The 20,840-nt window shown below is 34.0% G+C and overlaps 1 protein-coding gene across 5 annotated transcripts in view; it reads right to left on the minus strand.

Annotated features, from left to right (window-relative positions):
* The window catches only part of ROCK1 (Rho associated coiled-coil containing protein kinase 1), a 141,705-nt gene that overhangs the window by 24,624 nt on the left and 96,241 nt on the right, over positions 1-20,840 (minus strand). For all 5 annotated transcript variants that reach the window (XR_002138132.3, XM_019741231.3, XM_019741232.3 and 2 more), the window contains exons 17-22: positions 13,173-13,279; positions 11,791-11,941; positions 6,115-6,275; positions 4,311-4,495; positions 2,687-2,756; positions 85-179 (exon numbers count right to left, since the gene is read on the minus strand). Coding sequence is in view for 4 of the 5 variants with exons in the window: in XM_019741231.3 (XP_019596790.1) it covers positions 85-179; positions 2,687-2,756; positions 4,311-4,495; positions 6,115-6,275; positions 11,791-11,941; positions 13,173-13,279 (769 nt within the window). In the remaining variant the exon portion in view is untranslated. The remainder of the gene's footprint in view (positions 1-84; positions 180-2,686; positions 2,757-4,310; positions 4,496-6,114; positions 6,276-11,790; positions 11,942-13,172; positions 13,280-20,840) is intronic.

Here is a 20,840-nt window from a genome sequence, read left to right on the forward strand (position 1 = left end):
GGCACATCTTTCTATCTTTAAACTTTTCATTTAAGAATGCTTTGTTGTAGCACTGATTCTTGCACTAAAGTAAAATGAACATACCTCTCATTTTGTAGTTCCTGTATTTTCTTTAAATTTTCTCTGTTTTTTTCTTCAATTTCTTCCTTAAGTTCCTTTACCTGGGTTTTATAAAGTGTCTGCAAAACAGGTGATAAGAAGAAATAAATGTTTTTGGTGGGTTAATAAACAGTTTGGTAGTTTCTTATAAAGTTAAACAACTATCATATGCTCCAACAATTCCACTCTCAAGTATTTACCAAAGAAAAATGCAAGTATATATCCACACAAAGTCTCAAATGCACATTTTTATTGCAGCTCTATTCATCATAGCTTCAAACTAGAACAACCCAGATATCCATCAACAAATTTTTTAAATTGTGGTGTATCTGTAGCAGCAATAAAAAGGAATGCAATACTGATATATACAACAAAATAAATCTAAAAAATATTAAGCTAAGTTAAAGAAACCAGGCGCTGAAGAGTATATACTGAAGGATTCCATGTATATGAAATTCTAGAACAGGTGAAAATAATTAATATTGAACAAAGCAAATCAGTGGCTGCCTGCAGATAGAGGAGGGTGGGGAAGACTGACTGCAAAGGGCCACCAGGGAATTTTTTATGGTCAAGGAAATGTTTTCTGTGTTGATTGTGGTGTGGACACACAGTATACACATTTGTCAAAACTTATCGACATATACTTAAAACGGGCACAATTAATTATATAGAAATTATACCTCAAAAGCATATTAAAATTATGTTGATTTGGGAAAAATATTATAAAGAAACTTAGCAAGCACTACTTATTTAAACGTTAGATCAATTCCTGAAGTGAATAATATTTGAGAAACCACTTCTCTTTTGGAAGGGTGGGATGGAGTAATAGCCACAAAGATTTATCAAGTGTTCTGTTAACATATAAATAACGTATACTTAGAACAATGGTTCTTACAAAATTCACTAAGCTTTTGCCAACTTCATCAATAAATATTTAACAAGTATTAGACCCACATTGTGTTAGGTGCTGGGGTCTGAATAAACTTTCAGTTCTGAAGATTCTTTCTTTCTTTTCTAAAATTAACTATCCTTTTTACTATAAAATATTTGAAAAAAGTAAGGAAGGACCAGTAAATAGTTGTGGAGAACAAATTTTATACTGTACACTTAATTATCCCGCTAAGAAATAGAACTTTTTAGAGGAAAAATACATACATTTTTATGGGATTGCAAATGAAAGAAGAGGGATGGCTTGCTCTATCTAGTTCAAGGGTGTACAATTTCTAACATAAAATAATCCGTTTTGCCTTTAGGAAACAATCTCATCTCTCTTTTGTCTGACTCCAAATACTAAAATTTATGTATGTAATCGGTGAAGAAATAAAAAGAAATCTGATTTGAAAGCCTAAATTAAAGAAAATGTTAAATTTGGCTCATAATAACGTATCATATTTAACAATATCTAACCCAATCCTCAAAAGCAATGGAATAAATCAGAACTAAGACAGACACAAAGTCAGGTTTTATATTGTTTTTATAGAGGCACAATCAAGAATCCATAAGAACCACCAAAAGTCATGTGACAGGCATCCCAAAGTCTGGAGGTACTAGATAATTACTCTATGGAAGTCTGTGGCCAAGAAAATGTGCATGGTATTACAGGACACTTTGAACATATAAGATTGATCTACACGCAGGGAAAGGTTTTTTCAATAATACTGACTTTTTAAAAAATTTAAAAACATAACTCCAGTAATGGTCTAATAAGCCAAGAAATAAAGAGACAAAAAAATAGCAAGTCACCCTATTTATTAGGAGATGAGCAAAACAGAGCATGGAAGTCTAAATCATGTGAAAAATCTATATAGCTTTAATGGTATTCAGATTTTTTTTTTACTGGGGAAACCATTACTTCCAATACTGTTCACTACTGATTTCTAGGGCATGTCGACCAGCACAACCTGAACTGTATACATTTAATCACACTACACAAGGCTCGTGGGAAGGGTGACCGCCAGTGTTAACAGCAATGGAGCAACTAGAGAACGTTAAGTTTAAATGGTAGAGCACAAGCTTGGCAACCAAAAGAAACAAAAAAATTCAGAGGCTTCAATAAAACTTCAAAGCATTAGCTATAAATGCTCATCAATAGTAGTAGTGAAAATAACTTGGCCTGTAACAAATAAGAGAGTGATTTTTATGGAGAAAAAGCAAAATAGATGCATAAAATGCAGAGCTAAAACAGAAAAAAGCTCTTGAACAATAGTTATACTTACACCTGTATGTAGTTTTACCTACAAATGGATGTATGCAGGCTACTGTAATGTGTATACACAAACCACACATGATAATACTGGCACTCTAAACCACCCGAGCTTGCTATCATGCAGACAGAACCCTTACCAAAGTCTCACATGTAGCTCTAGTTTAACAGCAATTCTGGAAATATTTGCACAAAAGTGGTCATTTCTTTACAACTTAAAAGATTATGAACTCAGATTCAGACATAAAATGTAGAAATGACAATATAAACAGGGAGAAAACCACTTCACAGTCATTTGAAAAAGAATCAGTTCACATTAAAAATCTCAATACCTTCTTTTAAGTCAGGCTTTGAAACAGTGTATATGTTAAAAATGATTCTCACCGAGAAATACTGCTCAGCTTCAAGCTGATCTTGAAGTTCCCGCATCTGTCCTTCATTTCCTCTATATTGTCTTCAGATAAAAGAGAAAATAGTAAACAAATGCTCCTATTTATAGTAGACTTTATATTATTCTTTGTTGTTTAAAGTTGCTAGAATAAAAAGGTTTACTAAAATGACCTTTGTTTTTGAAATTCATACTTCATTATGCAGTATTTACTAATTATATTTGGTTAGGCCATACTATTTCCATTTCGCTCCTTATAAAATGAGACCACGCAAAGCAGATGAAACACTTTTCTACTTTCAGAAGACGATTAATTATGGATTAATCCAAATTGCAAAAATAAAAATGATTTCTTTGGTAAATTTTTGTAGAGAAAAGCATTCTTAGGGATACATTTACAATGTCTTATATAGTGTAAACCTTTAAAAACAGAGGACATGAAAATATTTAACACATAATAAGAATAACTCAGTACTATATTTTATGGCCAATTAAGCACAAGGGGAGTGGTGTGGAAATCACTCATCAGGTAAGGAATAAGAAGGGAGGCAAGAACTGACAAAGGTGGTGGAACAGAGACAGCTACATGTATTTAACACACACATAGAAACAACTTACACTGAGAGGAACAGTTGCAGAAAGACATGATACAACTGATAGACACAGATTTTCAAGGATGAACAATTCCATCTGCAGCTATGTTTTCATAACTATGCATTAATAGCTTTGTATTTTCAGCATCTAATAAGGAATACCATCGATAGAAGGTACACAATAAATGTTCGTTGAATGCTGAGTTAAAATTATTTTGGGAGAAGAAAACTATAAAGCATTACTGGCTGAAAACAGTGGCTCTAAAAGGGGAAAAGAATTTCACCAATATAAATCCAATAAAATCAAAACTGACAATTTTTTCCAAAACTTACTGTGCTGTAAATGAAGCTGGCAAATGAAGCTATTATAACAATTTGGAGGAAATAAAAACACATGACTTGGCATAAGATATACCCATCTTTGAAATTAAATTTCTGAAGCACGTCCTTACACAAATTCTCAAAGTAATACTGACATCATGCTTTGTCTTCATTTCAAGTAAGTGGGTACATCACATCTCAGAGTAGGAGGAGAAAAAAGGCACTATGCATTCTGAGATGAGCCAAAAGAACAAACAAAACAAACAAACACAGGGTCATCATGTCTAATTCTATTCTCTATAAAATAAACCTTGAACATTTCCTGTAAGGTACTGAATTCTTACTAAAAAGAAGGTTATCCCTTGGTTTTATAATTCTAGTGTGAAAAAAGATGACTTCTGTGGATATGAAAATCATGAGAAAATTGTGTTTTTTCCACCATAAAGACTTACTGTAAAAACGTAGTTGTGATAATCTTCCTTTTTCTTCCTTTAAACATGTATTTATTTATTAAGTGAGCCTGTCCTTCCAAAGCCCGAACTCCCTTGCAAACTTGCTTTGCAAGTAAATTATTGTTTCTAAATGCTTTTTTCTAAATCTTCCTTTTACAAACTCTAAGTATGTAATCTATACACACACAAAATATAAAACAAATAAGCAATGCTGAACGCAAATAGAAATCAACAATGTTATTTTTGAGACTTACTTTGTAAGCTGAGCTAACTCAAATTCTAATAATCTCTTTGCTTCCAATAAAGTATTTATTTCCTGTTTCATCTGCTTTTCTTGACCTTTTAAATTGTCTGCCTCAAATGCTTGAGTCTTCAATTCATTTTGTAACAACAGTCGCTTATTTGATTCTTGTTCCAGTTGCAAGGTAAGATTCTTAACCTATGAATGAGAAGAATAATTGGGATCTTAAATCTCTTGAAATTTATTAGACATTATTTGAAAGAATACTAATCAAATCTCAAGTACATTATAATGCCTTATACAAATAGAGAATATCAGTATTCTAAAAAGTTTCCATTGTTCTATGTGTTTATTACTGTAGAATTTACCATTAAGTCAAATTAATTCCCAAACTTCAGATATGAGATCTCAGGGGGAAAAAATCAGGTTTCTTTTTACCCCCACCTGCTTGGAAATCTGAAGTAGAAGGTGAGTATAAAAACCATTTTGGAGGAGGGGATATTTCAATTCACCTGTTCATTTGTAAGGGTTTGTGCTCTGTCTAGTCTACAACCCTCCAAAGTTGAGTGAGGCCTCCCTTAACTCCTAGATGGGATTAGTCATAAAACTCCTAGATGGGATTAGTCATAACACTCCTACAGCACTCAGTACTTTCTCTTTTAAATTATGTCATGTTGTAATTACTATTTTAATATCTGTCTTTCCCTCTGGACTGCAACTTCCACAAAAGTCAAGACCATACCTATATTATTCAGTACCCCAACTCCTAGCACAGAAACAGGCAGATAACACGATGTTAAAAAATTGTATTTTTTAAATAGCTGAATATTGTCTTTCAAATTTTCAACATACATTCTTCCTGCATGCTGGCTCTAATAAATATCTCTAATCTCTCTTCTTTCTAGACCATTCTATATACTACTATCAGATTAATTTCCCTAAAAGAGTGTTTTCACTTAGAGCTCCCATTTTAAGTTTAAAAGACTATCAATACTTAGGTTCCAAGTTTCTCCCATTACGAATCAACATGTCTCTTCTTCATTGGTCAGACGAAGTCTCTTTTGTTTCTCATTTACCTATCTTCTTAAGCACTCAGTAATCACTCTTCTATTGCTATCTTCACTGATAATGTTCCCTCCACCAACTCAGGCTTCTGACTTTCAAACTATTAACTTTTAAGGTCTTCCTCAACCTATAAAATAATGGTAACATTCCATCCCTCCTTTGTGAAGTCTTTCCTGATTATTCTGCTCTTTTTTCTCCATTCTCTAATTTACATATATGGACTAATTACTTTAATCTTATAAATAATTTCTAAAATACATACAGTAACCACAAAGATATGTCATTCTGTCTTTTTATTGTTTTGTGAATGTGTATCCTGTGCTTTCTATCAATCTAAGCCAGTCAAAGCTCTGCAGTTTAACACGTGTTTGAAATCTGTCAGCAATGCTCCTTTTGAGATTACAGGATACTTTACAATAAAGGCAGGATTTTGTTTTGTTTTGTTTTGTTTTTAAGCAGACGGTCACTTTCTTCAGGGGAGGAGCTATGACACTTCTACACAGCTGTACTATCACAGTGCAAAATGGCATAGACCCTCTAGTGTGAATGTTCAATAACTATTTGAAGATGAAAATTTTAGGAGCTAGGGATATAGTGGTGACCATATAGCAGTGAACATAGATACACATAGGTTATTTTCATTCAAATTTCCCCAATACTGTTTAAATGATAGATAATGGCTTTTCAGTCATAGCTCAGGATTATTTCTCTTTTATAAGATGAAAAAAGTCAGTACTGTCTATTTCTCTTACTTCATCCTCCATCCTTTCTTTATTTTCAGTCAAATGCTCAAGCTTCTGCTGAGATTGTTTCAGATCAACATCTAGCATGGAACACTGTTTCTCAATCTGAACAACTCTATTTTCAGCCTTCTCTCGAGCTTCTCTCTCTTCCTTCAGCTTTTTTTCCATCTCTGTGAAAAAAAAAGTTCAAACATACATTTAAAGAGACTTAATATTTTTCATTTTCATGGGCTGTATAAGACAAACTGCTGCCAAAAAATCCCTCCTGTTTTTATCCTGGGATTCTAAAAAAGCTATTCATTATAGAAGTCCTAATGTTAATTGAATGATTTATGTAGTGGGATCTCTAAAGAAAGTTATAAAATATAATAGTAATAAAATAAAACCTTCTAAATCCAGCCTTTGCCCAATGATGTAAGAGATTATTCAGAGCCATTTTCAGACCAGAAGGTGAAAGTATAGCTGGAAAAAAAAAGTGGAATATAAGAAGAAAAATAGAGATAGTTCGGATAAAAGCAGGAAAATAAGGTTGTGGTTATTAATCTATACCTTGTATTGTTCTGGAAAAGTTTCAAGAGACTTAGGCTATGATAGGAATTCTAATTTATGCAACTCAGATAAACAAGATTTCGTGTAGTATAACACCTACATACAGTGAGGCTCCTTCTTTGAGATATGGTAACTAAGGTTCTGAAAGGTCAATTTTTCCATGCTCCTACAACTAGTAAATTGCACCAACAATATTCCAACTTGTTAAGTCTGCTTTCCCCCACTCAGACACTGTCCTCTAGGTGACAAAATGGAAACCGTTTGAATGGAATTTCCCCATCTTTCCTCCCAAACCTACAAACTTAGCTGCACCAATACATCATCACCTTATTCCCATGTCTCTAACCAAACATAAATTCATCCACTTCTGTTCTGGACTTTCTTCCTTCAATTATTTCATCTCTTTCTGACTCAACAATTTCCTCCTCCCAACTGAATCATTCCCATCAACACAATAATCTATTATCTCCCCTCCTAAAATATTCTCCACTGATCACACATCCTTCTTTGGCTACCGCCCCATCTCTGTTCACAGCCAAACCTCTGAGAGTTGTCTACACTTACTGTCTCTAGTGCCACATCTACTATACATTTCTCTCTCTCCAATTTGGCTTCTATCTCCACTCTTCCACTGAAACTACTTTTTATGTGGTAACCAGTGACATCCATCCCACAAAATTCAGAGGACACATAATACCCATGTCTTCATCTTCACTGACCTTAACAAAATTCAGTATATTGAACCACTTCCTCATTTTTTCAATACTTTACTCTTCAAGATTCTAATATCATACTCTCTTCGTTTTCCTGTTACCCGTTTGGCTGTTCTTTCTTTTGTTGGTTTCCTTTATTGGTTTCTCCTCTTCTACCTGACCCCCAAATGTTAGACTCCCTACGGGCTCCATTATGATTCTTCTGTTCTTCTGCCCTTATTCTTCCCTTTGCTGATTTCATCAGGGTCTACATATGGCTCCATGTGTATGACCACTAAACGGATACCACGCCCCTGAGCATCAGCTTTATATATTAATTGACTATTTGACATCTCCACCTAGACATCAAATATGCTTTTCAAAGTCAACATATCTAAAACAGACACCTTTATTTCCCTCCTATTCCAAATCACTCCTACCTCAGTCATCTCAATGCCAAAATATATTAACATCCATCCAGTTGTTAAAATTAAAACCTTGAGTCTTTCCTGATTCCTTCTTCTTCCTTGTTCCATTCAATTTATCACCAACTCTTGTCCTCTGGATCTCCACATCTTTTCAGCTCTATTACCACCAATGTCTACAGCCTGTAGACTTCTACCGTGTTTCCCCGAAAATAAGACCTAGCCGGACAATCAGCTCTAATGCGTCTTTTGGAGCAAAAATTAATATAAGACCTGGTATTATATTTTATTATATTATATATTTTATATTATATTAATTATATTGTATTGTATTATAGTATAGTATACCAGGTCTTATATTAATTTTTGCTCCAAAAGACGCTTTAGAGCTGATTGTCCGGCTAGGTCTTATTTTCGGGGAAACACGGTAGCTAATCTCCCTTTTTAAACTGTTATCTCTCAAAAGCATTCTCCACACAGCAGCAGGGGTGGTCTTTTAAAACCTAAATTACACATCTCAGCATAGCTTAGAACACTACAATGGCTTCCCACCATTTTTAGAATAAGAGTATTGAACTTACAATCAAATCTGCCTGGAATATACTTCCTCCCACTCTTTTTAATGCCTGATTCATTTCAACTTTCAGTTCTTACCACAAATATCATTAGTTCAGAGAGGTCTTTCCTTGGAACACCATCTAATGTAGTATTACCTAGAAACTATCACATTGTGTGTTATTTTATTTATATTAATGATTACAATCTCTCCATATTTTAATTTATATGCTTTTTTGCCTATTTCCACCAACAGAATATAATCTGTGAGAAAGAGTTCTTGTAAGTCTTATTCTCTGCTATATTCTCAGTTGTGCCAGGCCTATAGCAGGCATTCAATAATTAACACATGTGAGATAAAAGTAGTTCAATAGCTGAGGAAAGGGGTACACATAACAAGCAATAAGATTATAAAGATAGGTTAAGTGCTAATTCAAAGATTCTGTATGTCATGAGGAGTTTGATATATATACCTTGTAAATAGTGAAAAGCCACAAAAGGATTTTAAGAAAGACTAGCATAATGAGATTTGAATTTTAAAAAGATCATTCTGACCTAAGTGAGAACAGACTGATGAGTAGAACATCTCTTGGTAGAGTAAAAATTGTCTATTGTAACAGATCAAGCAAAGTGATGATGTTATCATGAACTAGAAGAAAAATAGGAAATGGGGCAGCCAGATGGCTCAGTTGATTAGAGTGTGAGCTCTGAACAACAGGGTTGCCGGTTCGATTCCCACATGGGCCAGTGAGCTGCGCCCTCCACAACTAGAAGACAATGAGCTGTCGCTGAGCTTCCAGAGGGGCAGCGGATGGATCTGGATCAGTTGGTTAGAGTGTGAGCTCTCAACAAGGTTGATGGTTCAACAGTGACTGGACTTGGTGCTGAGCTGCGCCCTCCACAACTAGTTTGAAGGACAACGACTTGGAGCTGATGGGCCCTGGAGAAACACACTGTTCCTCAATATTCCCCAATACAATGGAAAAAAAAAAGATGACTATATTTAAAAAAAAACTAATTAAAAAAAAGAGAATAGGAAAGGAGGACTAAGTTATATATATCATTTGGAAGTAGAACTCCTGAATGATTCCCAGATTTCTAGCTTGGGCTCCTGGCTATTGAAACTACCACTCTCCTTAACCATGATAACATCTCCCATTTATCGAAAAGCTCTCCAGGTACAGGCACTTTACATGCATTTTTCTCATCTAATTTTTTTTCATTAGTCACAGAATGGCTAAGAGGCAAAATAGATTTGTCTTATTCCAAGCCTGGCCTCATAAAAACTATATAGCCATTAACCAGAATAGTGACAATAGGGGGTAAGAAAAGTTTTGACAGATAATATCCTAAGTTTCTCCTTGAACAAACTGAATTTAAAGGTGCCAAGTGACAAGTCCAGCTTGTAGTAGGTTAAGAAGTGAGTAGAAGGTGAAGAAAAGGAAGATTACTCTTTTTAGAAGTTTGGGTATAAAGGGATAAATAAAACAGTGGCAATTAGTAAAGACAGCAGGTTGCAGCAAGGGTTTGTCTTTTTTAACATTTTTTTATTGGGGAAGAGTGTATTTTTCCAGGGCTCATCAGCTCCAAGTCCAGTCACCCTTTCCAATCTTAGTTGCAGGGGGCGCAGCCCACCATCCCGTGCAGAACTGAACCGGCAACTTTGTGGTTAAGAGCTTGCGCTCTACACTTAACTGAGCCATCCGGCCGGCCGCTCCTCCAGCAGTTCAGCGGTGGCTCATTGTCTTCAATCTAGTTGTGGAGGGTGCAGAACACTGGCCCATGTGGGATCGAACTGGCAACCTGGTTAGAGCTCATGCTCTAACCAACTGAGCCATCAAGCCAGCCGGGGTTTGCCTTTTTTTAAGGTGGGAGAGACTTGCACATGTTTACAACAATCAAGGATTCAGTGGAGGAGAAAAGGTTGAGGATGAACAAGAGAAAAAGAGATACAATAGTCCCCCCTAATCCACAGAGATACATTCCAAGACGTCCAGGGGATGCCTAAAACCACAGATGGTACCAAACCCTGCATGTACTATATTTTTTCCTATATATACATATCACCTATAATAAAGTTTAATTTATAAATTAGGCACAATAAGAGATTAACAATAATAACTAATAAAATAGAATAATTATAACAATATACTGTAATAAAAGTTAAGTGACTGTGACTTCTGTCTCTCTCAAAATATCTTATTGTACTCTACTCACCCTTTTTGCGATGATGTGAAATGAAGTGAGGTGAATGATATAGGTAGGCATTGTGATGTAACATCGTTAGGCTACTATTGACCTTGTCAAGATATGTAACAAGCACTTTACAGCTTCTCTTTGGCATATCCAAACTGCCAGCATCACTACTCCTGCGCTTTGGGCCATTATCAAGTAAATAAGGGTTACTATAAGCACTGCAATATTGCGACAGAAGGCTACGTGACCAACAGGTAGGAAGCATACACAGCATGGACACACTGGACAAAGGGATGGTTCAAGAGCTGGTGAAATAGAGAGGGACATCACAAGATTTCATCACACTACTCAGAACAGCACACAATTTAAAATCTATGAATTATTTCTGGAATTTTCCATTTAATATTTTTGGACCTCAGATGACCACGGGTAACTAAAACCGTGGAAAATAAAACCATGAATAAGGGGGAACTACTATAATAAGTTATGATGAGGTAAAAAGAGACTGGATCTGAGTACAGCAAGAACATAACAACCTGGACAGGAAGAGAGGATCACCCTCCTCTAAGATGAGAGGGAAGATACTGATGATGGTTAAAGAAGTAGGCTAGGTTAATTAAATAAGAGAACTAGATTTTGAGGAGCTCACAACTATGCTTTCACAATTTCATTTTGAAATGAGAGAACTATTCACCTAAAAGTGGAGTAACAAAGAAATGGTATAGGAAGCTCGAGAAGAGAAATAAAAGTCTGGGAGAAGGAACTGATGAGTGATATATAAAAAAACTGATGGCTCAACTGTGGTTGCACATAATGTATTGGGTGAGTGCCCATCTGAAGAACTCTATGAGATGAAGAAAGTGGCTGGTTGTTCTGATCTAGAGATGTGTTTAGAGACCTAATACAGTGGAAATACAAAGGAATGAAAAAACTGAAAGCAAATAAATTAACAAACAGTAAGTTCCAGAATGGTTGGGGAAGAAAATAAAGAACTGAGAAACTGGGGAAAAAAGAGCGATTCCTCTGACTTTTATAGGGAGTAAAGGATAGTAGAGTGAGGGAACTAGAAAGTGAAATTGTGATTTCAAAAAAAGGAAGTTATCAAAAAAAAAAAGAAAAAAAAGGGAAGATATCCTCTTCCTAGATCACTATTTATGATTTTTAAGAATGTATACTACTATAAAGTGAAATTCTGATCAAAAATCAAAATTTTTTGTAGGCACTATTTAAAAACTAATCATGTAGAAAATATAAACACAGACACTTACCATACATTGCAACAGACTTTGCCTCTTCAATAGATTGATGTTTGTCAGTTAAACGAGCTTTGGTTACTTTATGTTCATTTACCTCTTGTTCTAACCGTTGTTGTAATGATTTAAGCTTGTAGTTTAAATCTATCTCTAAATTATTCTTTTCCTGTAAAATGAGAATGAAAATCATGTAATACTGTTCAAAAGATACATTATTAAATCTTACATTATTTAATATTCCACAGGAAATAATGTATGAATCAACTGGCCTGAAATGTGACATTATATTTCTTAAATATTTTTATTCAATATGTAAGTTTATTTTTGATACTTTCTTGTGTATTTCACATTGCCTGTAATGTCTTTTAAAATCTCAATAAGCACATATAATAAAAAGCGAAGTATCATTTTTTCCTTACCCTCCCCTCCAAACCTACTAGTTCCCATTTGAATCATTAAGCTATGGCTGATGGCAGGACAAGGTAGTGGTGGTGGTGGTGATGTTCAGGAGGGTTCATTGCTAAAATTAGAAATAAATAATAAGACAGTTCTTCACTTCCTTTAAAAATTGTTGCTACTGCTCTTTTAAACAATTAAATTATCTCTATCTACATTTGCATCTATACCTAGATTTATGTTGCTTTGATGAAAAGACCAAATCAAATTGTATTCCATTTCTGTTTGGGTGCTTCTTCTAATCTTCATTCATCGTATTTCTACACCAGACTTCGACATCAAAACTATTCTGATTGTCACAAAACATGTTCAAAGGATAAGATAACTGGTGGATTGTCTCATCATTTATCTGAGGATCTAGGAAACCTACATTTCAGGGAGGCATCAAAAAAGTGAGAGCTAGACCTGTGTATTATCTATTTAATCTTTTTGTTTGTTTGTTTTAAAGCAAGGTAGGGACAAGCAGATAACCAATGACATTTTTCGTTGTTAAGAAAATTCTACATGTAAAGGCCAGTTTATGCATTTTCTATTTCGCTCTTACCAACAAAATGGAAAAAGTATACATGGTCTATATATTGATCCTTTGTTTTCCTTCTTCGTAAGGCTAGTAGTAATAAGGTTCAGCACATTCATGTTACCCATATACAAAAAAATTGGAAAAAAATTCTGTAGAAAAACATGTTTCCAAACCAAAGCAATTTGTGATGATCAGATAATACAAAACAACTAATACCCTTCAAGGGCAAAAACAAAAATAACACAATAAAAAGCCCTAACTAAGACACATACCCCATCCCCCACAACCAATTAATCAATCATAAAAACTTTTAGAAACATAATATATAAACATTAGAAATGAATGCTATTTTATAAAACCACCTTATAATATTTGGTAACCAGTAATACTACCTCATAATTGGTAATGTTAAATCATGTACCTTTTCTGAATGATTAAGCATATCTTGAGCCTCTTTTCTTTCTTCTTCTACTCTTTCGAGATTATATTTGAGATGCTTCACCTCCTCTTGTAAAGATGTAATTCGAGCTATCAAGTGAGAAAAAAGTTAAAGTTACATGGTTATTAAAACAAGTCTTTTTAAAAGTTCAGCATGACCATTACGATAAAAACAAAGTTTTAAATGTTCTGATCAGATAGAATTCTTTTCTTGGTAGTACATACAATAACTATAATATAGTAACCAAAATGTTAATGTTAATTCAAGAGCATCTTCATTTCACATTTGGTCAAAGAGATGGAGACTGGGCTTGGTCCCAAAATCAGAGCTGAGTTGTTATTCAGTGCTTTTCTACCATCTTAAGAGTGAGACCCTTCAGTTAATTAAGGCAAGTATTTAAGTCCTTTTTACGTGCCAGACATTCTAAAAGTATTTAGCTACTCTTAAATTAATGGAGCCAAAGTTCATTTTTATAGAAAACTAAGTTCTAAGGAATCCAAGTGCCCTAACAAAGCTTAGTTTTAACCCACCTGAGGCTCACAACATGCAATGGTAGCAACTCATATTTAGTAACTATCATTAAAATAACATGTTTTATTTATGCCTTAAAAAATTTTAATGCATAAGTATTTAACAAACACACAAATCTAACACATGTAGAATTTAACATATAATTCTAGACTATTTTATAGTCTAGTTCAGACGTAAGAATCTATTTTCTTATTTTGTGATTCAAAGTGGCCTAGGATTTGGCAGGCAAATGGATAAAGTGCCATGATAGACCAAAGAAAGTTTTGTACTTCTTAAAGTTCAGTGTTTAACTTGTACTTGCTGAAGTCTTCACTCTACTTGTTTCCCATATTTTAGTGTTTCTGAAGTAGTTCTTTAATGAACCAATGAATATTAAATCTTGGGCACCTGATAATACTTGTCTGCTACAGAGCAATGAAACAATTTTACTTACAAGCACTAGCATGCACACGATAATGGCATTATGTTCACAGAGGAGAAAGAAACACCTGCCAGTTTCTTTCACATGACTGGGCAAAAATATAAAGTCTGTGTTTGTATGAAGAGAGATAAAATAAATGTGGCAAGATGTAAATGATAAAGTACTATAAAAAAATGCTTCTTCCTGTACTTATAATAAATTTTTTTTTACATCTGTAGAGATAGTAAATTCAGATTAAACTGAATTTTTCATATAAAAGTTTATATAAACCAACTCCCAACAAGACAAAGTAATGAAAACATTTTAATTTATTACAGATTCCTAATAACTGCATGCAAGACATGTTAAATAAAATATCCTCATTTATTTTATTTTTAAAAATATGCTAGGAAGAAACTAACTTATCTGTGCAACACATGAAAACAAAAAAGCTTCCTATACAGAAATATATATAAATACATAGTGGAAGGAAAATACCCAAAATATCAGGTATCATAACCAGGGAAATACAAATTAACCCATAAGGGAACACTGTCACATACCACCAGAATGGCTAAAAAACATCAAGACTGACAATACTCAGTTGGGATAAGTACTGTCCTTGATGAGGATGTGGGGCAACTGGCATTCTATCATATACTGCTGGTGAATGTAAATGGGTACAGCTACTTTGAAATGCTTGGAAATACTTACTTAAAGCCAAGTATACATACACTCTATGGCTCTGCCACTCCAAGGTGTATACCAACAGGTACCACATGTATAATTACCAAAAGAATATGTACAAGAAAGTTCGTAACACCAATATTCATAATAGCCCCCAAATGGAAATAATCAGAATATCCATTTGTCACAGAATGGTTGATTAATTGCAGTGGTCATATAAAATAAATGGAGTATTACACAGCAAGGAGAAATAAACGATTGTCACATACAGCAATATGGATGAACCTCACAAACAATGTTGAATAAAATTAAAACAGACACAAAAGAGTATTTAACTGCATGATTCCATTTATATAAAGTTAGAAAACAAGCAAAGTTAATTTATGGTGTTAGAAGTCAGAACAATGGTTACTCAGGGGAAAGAGGTTTAGTGACTAAAAGAAAGCACAGGGGGGACTTCTGGGTTGCTGGTAATGTTCAGCTTCATGATCTAGATTCTTGTTATGTGGAGGTGTGTTCATGTAAAAAATTCAAACATATCTTTCATTTATTTTAATATGTGCATACATGCTAAGTTTTAGCCAAAAAAAAAAAAAAAAAAGCACTTAAAAAAATCTAAATATGTTAAAATCCCCAAATATGAAACCTACAATCTAAATTTGAAGCCCACCAACTACATACAAAAATTTTTTTAAAAATGGATGGGCAAGACATAACAGGAAAATGGAAAATAAGGGAAAAACCCTCAAGGTCAGATGCATTTAATTTCATATATAACAATATAATTGTAATCCAGTAAGAAGATATAGAAATCATAAAACCTTAACACACCAAACAAATAAATATATATAAAACAGAGTATTTATGAAATACCCACAGCTAATATATTCAATAAACAATGTAAAAAGAAAATTAAAACAATTCCACTTATAAGAGCATTTAAAAGAATAAAATACCTAGCAATAAATTAACCAAGGAAGTGTAAGACTTGTATACCAAAAACTAACCAACACTGCTAAAATGAATTTTAAAGAGACCTAACAAATGGAAATACAGGCTATGCCAAAAAACGTATTTACATTTTAAGAAAGGAAAAAACTGTATTAATTGCAATACTCAATATATACCGATAACAAAAGATGAATACAGGTCACGTTTGACTTCTGCAAATTACAAGAGGTGCTCACAGTGGTTACCATCAGCGTCCAGACACTTCTCATTATGGCGAACTACTGCTTGAGCATAGATAACATCTCTTAAAATGTGTGTATATTTTTTTGGCACCCCTGGTATATCCTGTGTTCGCAGACTTAATATGTTACAATGGCCATACTACCCAAAGTGCTCTTTAGATTCAGTGCAATCCCTACCAAAATTCCAAGGATCTTTTATATAGGAATGGAAAATCAGATCCTCAAATTAGATGAAATTCTAAGGAGCTTTGAATAACTAAAATACTGAGAGAAAAAAAAAGAAACCAAAGATGTAGGACTCAAACTTCCTCTTTCAAAACTTACTATAAAGAAAGCTACCATGATCAAAAAAGTGTGGTACTAGCCAAAGAACAGACATATAGACTAATGGAATACAACTGAGAATCCAGAAACAAATCCATATATTTATTGCCAATTAATTTTCAGCAAGGATGCCAAAAACAAACAAAGGGGAAAGAACTGTCTCTTCAAACAAACAGTGCTAGGACAACTGAATATCCACAGGCCAAAGAATAAGGTTGGACCCCTACATCTTACCACACCAAAATTAACTTAATATACGTCAGAGACCTAAATATAAGTGTTAAAACCATAAAACTTTTAGACACATAGGGGTAAAATCTTCATAATATTGGACTTGGCAATGTATTTTGAGATATGACACCAAAAATATGAGCAACACATAATAGATAAAGTGGATTTTATCTAAATTAACTTTTGTACATCAAAGGACATTATTAAGAAAGTGAAAAGACAACCTACAGAATGGTAACAAATACTGAGCAAATCATATATTTGATAAGGTCTAGTATCCAGACTTTGAAAGGTCAACAACGAAAAGACAAACAACCCAATTAAAAATGGGTAAAGGATATAAACAGACATTTTTCCAAGGAGGATATACAAATGTCCAATAAGCGCATGAAAAGATGCTCAACCATTGTTAGTCATTAGGAAATTGAAAATGAAAATCAAAACCACAATGAGACATTATTTCACACCCATTTAAAGTGTCTATAATTAAAAAAGCTAAATAGCAAGTACTGGCAAGGACGTGGAGAAACTGGAACCCTCATACATTGCTGGTGGAAATGTAAAATGCTGCAGCTGTTGCGGAAAACAATTTAGAAGATCCTCAGAAGTTCAACACAGAATTACCATATGACCTAGCAATTCTACTCTCAGATATATAACTAAAAGATCTGAAAACTGATACTCCAACAAATACTTGTACACAAATGTTCACAGCGCTGTTATTCACAATAGCCAAAAGGTGGAAATAACTCAGTGTTCATCAATAGGTGAATGGCTAAACAAACATGGTATATACATACAACAGAATATTACTCAGCCATAAATGAAGTACTTATACATGCTACAACACAGATGAATCCTAAAAATATGTGAAGTGGAAGAAGTCTGACACAAAAGGTCACATATTGTATGTCATATATCCATAATAGGTAATTCAGAGGTAGAAAGGACACTGGTGGTTGCCAAGGACTAGGTGGAGGGGGAAATAGGAAGGGACAGCTTAATAGGTACAAGGTTTCTTTTGGGATAATTAAAATATTTGAAACTAAACAGAGAAGGTGATTGCAGAATATTGTGAATGCACTAAATGCCACTGAATTGTACACTTTTAAATGGTTAATTTTTTGTTACATGAATTTTACCTCAATAAAAAAATATACAGGGGTGGAAATGCTGGATCATAAGGTAGTTTTATTTTTAATTTTCTGAGGAATGTCCATACTGATTTCCATAGTGGCTGCACCAATGGGCAATCCCACCAACAGTGCAAGAGGATTCCCTTTTCTCCACATCCTCGCCAACACTTGTTGTTTGTTGATTTACTGATGACAACCATTCTGACAGAAGTGAGGTGGCATTTCACTGTGGTTTTAATTTACATTTCTCTGATGATTAGTGACGCTGAACATCTTTTCATATGGCTATTGGCCATTTGTATGTCCTCTTTGGAGAAATGTCTATTCATGTCCTCTGCCCACTTTTTAATTGGATTGTTTGCTTTTGGTGTTGAGCTGTACAAGTTTTTTATCTTTTAGATATTAACCCCTATCAGATGTATCATTGGCAAATATCTTTTCCCATTCAGTAGGATGTCTTTTGTTTAGTTGATGGTTTCCTTTGCTGTGGAAAAATCTTTTTAGTTTGATGTAGTCCTATTTGTAAAAATATTACTAACGGTGTTTATATAAAGAAATCCTAAACACTAATTTGAAAAAACATATGCACCCCTATGTTTACAGCAGTGCTATTCACAATAGCCAAGATATGGAAAAAACTGAAATGCCCATCAATATACGATTGGATAAAGAAATTATGGTACATTTACATAATGGAGTATTACTCTGCCATAAAAAAGATGAAATCTTACCGTTTGCAACAACATGGATGGACCTAGAGGATATTATGCTAAGTGAAATAAGTCAGACAGAGAAAGACAAATACCATATCATTTCACTTATATGTGGAATTTAAAGAACAGAATAAACGAGCAAACAGAACAGAAATAGACTCAGATATAGAGAAAAAACTGATGGTTGCTAGATTGGAGGGCGTTGAGGGATGAGAGAGAAGGTGAAGGGATTAGAAAGTATAAATTGCTAGTCACAAAACAGTCACTGGGATGTGAAATACAGTATGGGGAATATAATCAATAATGTTGTCAAGATTATGTAGGGTGCCAGATGGGTACTGGACTTATCAGGGGGATCATTTCATAGGTTATATAAATGCCTAACCACTGCACTGTATACCTGAAAATAATATAAAATAATATTGAATGTCAACTATAACTAAACACACACACACACACACACACACACCAATACAAAGGGGGCCAAAAAATGTATACACATTTTAAGCAAGGAAAAAACTGTATTAAAATTGTATTATTTAATTTTTCCTACCTTTGTCTATTAAAAAGTTCTACAAAATTTGCCAATCCAAAAGCAGTGAGTACCCACAGCATCCAGATTTAGTCTCTGAATGCCATGTGCCACAAAAAGGACTAGGGTTCCTTGGAAAATGGTTGATTCCAGGTCTGGGACAGAAAATGATCGGAAAATATACTATGCATACCAAAAAAATGCTATCCAAGACTACGAGGGCAGTGTCTAAACTTGAAGAAATTCTCACTAGCCATAAATGAGCATAAATAATACTGCAGTGAGCTAACATATTAAATATATTAAAATTTGTAAGTTCATAAATATATTTTAAAATATCATTGGTTACCTGTGGAGGACGCTGGGGAAATAACTTACTGTTCTAAGAAACAGTAAAGGAAAAGAATCAAGTACTTAACCTGACTTTTATTTTTTTAAAAGCTGTTACATAACGGTAACTGTATAATTAATGAGAAAACATTTATCTTTATAGTTGTATTCCAGTTAATGAATGAATGAAGAATTATCATCACCAGAGCAAACTCTAAAAAAACAAAGGATCTAGACAAAGGTCATCAATGGCTCGTAACATCACAAAAAGAGACAGCCAGACTTTATGTGTCTCTTGGTGCATAAATAATACGGCTTACAAGTATTCTTGCCAAAGTCCTACCTGAAATAAAATAGATCAAGCTTCCCAGAATTACCAGTTTAAAGTACTACCAGGGACAGAGCAACGTGTTAATTGACACCAGTAGACGAAATCAGCAAAATTCAGAATGGGAGATATTCAATAGAACAGAAAATCCCTGTTTTCTTCAACCTAAAGCAACAACAAACTACAAAGAACAAAAAAGGGAGGGGAAACCTGCAGATTAAAAAAAAAACTCAAGGAAAAAAACAAAACTCAAGGGACATATAATGAAATGCAATGTGTAGACCTTAACTGGATCCTAATTCAAGTGAAATACGACAGCAACAACAACAAATTTTGGGACACCGGAAGAATATGAGCATTGACTAGATGTTACGATACTATAGCTATTACAATACTATAGATATTACAATATTAAATAATTGTCCAGATTTGATAATGATATTGTGGATATGTGTTTTTTATTTAAATCCTTATGTTTAAGAGATACTGAAATATTAATATTTACAAATTAAACAATGTGGTGCCTGCAATTGTCTTCAAAATAATTCAGTGTGACGGGATTGGGAAGGGAAGGTAGGGGTATAAAAGAAACAAGACTGGCTGCTAGATGAAGATTACTGAAGCTGGATAATGGGTACCTAGGGGTTCATTATAGTATTCTCCTAAGGTATATGACTGAAATTTTCCAAAAAAAAAAGTAAAAAAAAAAAGCCAACTCAACAAGATTTTTAAAAAGGTTAATTTAAAAAATTTGCCCTTCTGCATTTCAACTGTAGACTTACTAGACGAAGAACTCATCATTTCAGTTAAAATTTTTGTTCCTCCATGACATTTTGATCTTTGTCCATTCCTTTCTTTTTTTTTTTTTTTAAGTTTTTATTTATTTAAGAGTGATTTTCTAGGACCCATCAGCTCCAAGTCAAGTAGTTGTTTCAATCTAGTTGTGGAGGGCACAGCTCACAGCAGCCCATGCGGGGATCGAACCAGCAACCTTGTTGTTAAGAGCACCACGCTCTAACCAAATGACCTAACCCTCTGCCGCTGTTCATCCCTTTTGTTTTAGCTTCTAGGGCCTGGACTTTTGGAAGCGAACTTTTTGTCTATAACAGCAGCCTTTTCTATACACTGGTCCAGGTGTAGCCGTTTCTCTGTAGACATGAAGATTTTTTTTTTTTTTTCATTTTTAAAGGGTTGTAAAAAGTAAAAAAGAATATGTAACAGAGATCATATGTGGCCCACAAAGCC

The sequence above is a fragment of the Rhinolophus sinicus genome, chromosome 4 (genome assembly GCF_057876585.1).
Source record: "Rhinolophus sinicus isolate RSI-liver-muscle chromosome 4, RSI-T2T, whole genome shotgun sequence".
NCBI lineage: Eukaryota > Metazoa > Chordata > Mammalia > Chiroptera > Rhinolophidae > Rhinolophus > Rhinolophus sinicus.